We start from the raw sequence: 4,424 nt of genomic DNA on the forward strand, positions 1-4,424 counted from the left end.
ACCAAGTGGGAGCTCCACCCGGTACTACCAAGTGGGAGCTCCACCCGGTACTAAATGGTGACTTTTAGTACCGGGTGGAGCCCCCACCCGGCACTAAAGGGGGTCACGGGGGGCATTTCGGGAACTATCCGTTAGGTCCGTTACTAATGCTCACATTAGTACCGAGCTCAATTTCAACCGGTACTAAGGTGCTGGACGAAAGGCCATTTCTCTAGTAGTGACACTATATCCGAGAGAAAAAGGTATCTCGCCATCTCGGCAGGGATGCACTGCACGAATATCTCTCATGCATTGTTTAGAGCTCACACGATACGTCTCTGCGACAAAATCGATCATGAATACTCTCCATTTTAATTTATAGATCATAATAATTTTTTAAATACATAAATTTTGTTATATGTCTGCGTATGATTTATATCAAGTGCATAATAAAATTTATATATCTAGAAAAACCGAAACAACCTACGATTTGGAATGGAAGGAGTAGTTTTTACTTCTACATGATGGAGCAACCGGTTACTGGCTCCTCGCAGGCGACCATCAACGGCGGGTAGTGGTGCTGAGGGTGGTAGTAGCCGGGCCACCCCCTCTGCAGCAGCTCTTCCAGCTTCTTTTTCTCCTCCTCCTTCTTCTTGTCCTTCGCTTCCTCCACCACCATGATGTCGGCGCGGCGAAGGACCTTCTTGCGCAGGCAGCTGACCAGGCAGGCGGTGTCGACGTCGACGCCGACGACCTCCAGCTGGTCCTTGTCGTCGCCGGTGATCGCCACCGAGCTCACCCCTGCATATATAGATACATCGATCACGCACGCATTAATTTGATCTAGCTTGTCTGCTTTTGCGTGCGATGGACGCGTACCGTATACTTTGGCCGCCAGCACCATGGCTTTCGTCCGGTTCTTGGGGCTCGGCATGCCCAGCTTGATCACGATCTTTTGCTGCAACAACAACGAAGAAGAAGAACCCTAGCTCGCGTAAGTTTCCAGCAGGGCACGCGCTCTCATATACAGGGGATCGCGAAAGCAATAAAGCAAGAGCAAAACGGAAGGAGCTGCTGGCATAAATGCAAGCGGAGCGAGTCCCGGCCGTGGTGAGGAACTTTACCGGCTTCGACATGGCGTCCCGATTTACGTGCCGCTAGTAGCTGCTACTGCAGTGATCGGTGATGCAATGCAAGTATATGCAACGGCCAAGAGCCTAGGTTGCTGTGAACGAGCAAGCTACGCTCGCGGCTTTGTTTATATACACGTATAACGCGGCGGGAGAGGAGGCGACGCCTGACGGACGGCAAAAAGGCTAAGGAGAGATAACCCTAGACGAGAGGCCACCATACGCACGTCGATCGTAAGAATGTTCGTGGCAGCAAACAAGTAAGTTTTCCAAGTAAAACTACTTGGACAACGGACAACTCCAACTGATATGGACGCAGAAAATGACCGGATCCGAGGACGAGGCGTTGTCTCCGCGAGCCGAGCCAACGACGTTGTGTTTGTGAGTTTGTCACCGCCTCACCGGACAAGCAAAACGTACCTGTGCGCTGCCACTCCTCCGAAGGCACGACCGAGGATCTGAGCGTAGATCTTTCGAAGTCGTTGAACCACGAGGCGACGACGACTGATTTAACTGGCAGCAATACAGTTCGGCGAGCACGATCCGACAAATAGGACAAGGTTTAACAGCATGATGCAGAGCGTGAGCGTAGCTAGTGGATGAGAGCGTTGATATACGCTACCACCGTCAGCGTCCAGATTTGAGTAGACCTACTCCCTCCGTTTCAAAAACAAGTCATTATATCATTCTAATTTTGTCCCTCAAATAGCATGTCAGTCAATTTAATCCAGATTCTTTTCCTTACATCAGCAGGTCCGAGTGCGGATATATACTTACTCTTTACATCTTCACAGCTCCTATAGATGATTGAAAATTGCAAATCCTTCGATGGGTCTGCACAAGCGTACGTGAACAACGTTTCGTCTCCACCAGTAGCAGTGCCGGGGCCATTTCTTGGCAAGTCGGCGGCGGCGGAGTGTGCTGTTGTGTCGCTAAATTCCCTGACTTGCGTCTGAGAAGAAGAACCGGAGAATGCCTACCTCAAAAAGAAGAAAAGGAATCCATCGTCCGATCTAGATCCAGCATCTTTCAGGCGTCTTATTGTCTTAACAGTAGCATTCCAAATCTGCCCGGCCGTACCGTGTGGAACGCTCTAACACCTCGATCGATCAGTGTGAAGCGTGAACTTCCGATCAGAGTCAACAATCACACCATGCATGGAAGACTAGCTCAGAGTGCACCTGATTTTAACCTTCGAAGGTTCTCCCTCGTCGTTCCTCTAGTTGCAAGCATATGGAAACGAATATTGGCCGAGCTAGTTCTTCCCCGCGCGTGCGTTCTGCTGCGATATAGATGGGGCTGCTTGGTTGCCAACCACAGCACGCCACAGCTACAGTACCGGCGCCACAGCGTAATACGCCGCGCTACCGTCACCAGCATTTGCTGCGGCAGGCTGTGATGCAGGCGCGCGTGGTATGGTCAGCTGTGGCTGGCCACCAAACAAGCCCATAGTCTAACGCGTGTGCGAGGTTGAACAAAGAAAGAATTGAATAATGGCCGTTCTTACCTAGTATTCCTGTCAGATGCTGTGGGACCAGCAGCGACAGGCCTCGCTTGGACCTTTCAGCCCGCGAGAACGCCCAAGGGAATATCATCCAGAAACACGGCCGGGCCAGTTCTAACCGCAAATACGCAGCTTCGGACAGCGATGGCAGCAGTAGATCGAAGAAGCCTGTGGTGTGGAGGGCCGACACGCGGACATGCCAACAGCGGAGCGGAGACCTGGTCGCCACATACTCCAACAATCTCTCTCTCACCGTGCCGCGCGCGCGGAAGCTTAGCCGGGTGGGGTCGTCGCCAGGTCGCTGCCGGATGCTCTCGGATGATGGCGCTGTCGCGTGCGACCGGTGCCGTGTGTGTGTTGGGTGTTCACCAGCCGGGCGGCCAATCACCATCCGCTTCCACCTCCGCGCGCCTCCACTACAACACGATCGAGCGTTTCGGCGCCGCGTCATCGGCAGATCGCCCGGCGCATGTAACGAACGTACGTGAACGGGGAACATAGGCAGGCTACGTCTCCGCGGCAACAATCCCAGATTAACGAACACAATCAGCCGCAGTGTAGGCCGCCTCCAGTCTGAAGTGGCAGCCACGGACGCAGAGACCGATCGAGCAAAAGAAATTTGAGTACTGTACGGTTGCCTTTATGCAAAGGCTAGCTACTGCAATACTCCGCAGCAGCAGTGTATTCCTTTGAATTTTGGGGTTTTGCTGTCCCACTTTATCCTATCTTCAGGATTCAGCACCCAATTACGTTGGCCCGCCTGCTGCAATTCTTGGGCCCAAGTGAGAAGAAGAAATACCAACAAAAATCAACCTCAATAGCTAAGGCTCATTTGGTTCTCTCCATCTCACACCAGTGTGACGATACTGACCATCATCTCAAATCCGCCATGTCCGTGCAGCATCGTCCTTACGTTCTCCAGCAGAAGTTGTTCACATCCTGTGCTTCACTTTCTGCTTTGCTTGGAATGGAGCACACGTCTGAACGCAACGCAAGAGTAAATGATCCGTCTCACCAACCTAGTTGGGCGTTGCACTAATATACATGGATGGAACATATAGTGCCTGTTTGTTTCGTACGTTGTCCACAGAATCTGCTGTTAAGAGAAGCAAAGTGTTTGCCAACCTGATTTTCTGTTAGGAGATTATCTGTGTTGAGTGTTTAATGACATGTATGCCCCTGAGGATGATAATACCTTATTTAGTTGCTAAAAAAGCACAGAATGCAATAACTGCATTAATTTTTTGACATTACAGGTTCATTAATTTTTAATTAAGGCATCAATTGTCATTACTAGAGCCTATTACAATCTCTCCTCATATGTCCAAAATAAGAAAAACAACTACATGAACAATCATGCTACCAAAGCCGCAGTAATGGAATCCCGCAAAGTACCCATATCACTGTCATCTGCTAAAGCACTCCCATCATGAGTAATACTTATGCCATCCTGACCATCATTATCATCAACATAGTTTTCAAAATCAGCATCATGTATGGCACTATACCTTATGAAATTGTGAAGAGCTATAAATGCAGGTATGATTCTAGCTTGCTTGTTGATGGGATAGGCAGGCAAGCTCAAAAGAATGCGCCACTTCATCTTTAGAACACCAAAACAACACTCGATCACATTTTGAAGGGACGAATGTGCATGGTTAAACACCTCTTTGGAGCCCACCGGTTGTCTCCCATGTTGCCATTCAGATACATGGTACCTTTGACCCTTGTAAGCGGCTAGATACCCCTTTCTGTTAGGATATCCCGAATCAACAAGATAATACTTCCCTTCTCGGGGATGTAGAAATCGC

General features: G+C 49.9%; 1 protein-coding gene across 1 annotated transcript; it reads right to left on the reverse strand.

The window, feature by feature from the left end:
• Positions 1-415: 415 nt before the first annotated feature.
• Positions 416-1,207, reverse strand: LOC111257818. The gene is made up of 3 exons (XM_022827913.1): positions 1,104-1,207; positions 859-937; positions 416-780 (listed from the first exon to the last, which is right to left on the reverse strand). The coding sequence occupies exons 1-3, from the start codon at positions 1,113-1,115 to the stop codon at positions 497-499; spliced, it is 375 nt and encodes a 124-aa protein (XP_022683648.1). The 5' UTR covers positions 1,116-1,207; the 3' UTR covers positions 416-496.
• Positions 1,208-4,424: the final 3,217 nt, after the last annotated feature.

The sequence above is a fragment of the Setaria italica genome, chromosome VII, assembly GCF_000263155.2.
Source record: "Setaria italica strain Yugu1 chromosome VII, Setaria_italica_v2.0, whole genome shotgun sequence".
NCBI classification, from domain to species: Eukaryota; Viridiplantae; Streptophyta; class Magnoliopsida; order Poales; family Poaceae; genus Setaria; species Setaria italica.

Excerpts from the sequence above, each read along its gene's own strand:
- LOC111257818 (XM_022827913.1), bottom strand. Across the intron at positions 781-858 it reads GCTGGCGGCCAAAGTATACG|GGGTGAGCTCGGTGGCGATC; the intron begins GTACGCGTCCAT and ends CTATATATGCAG.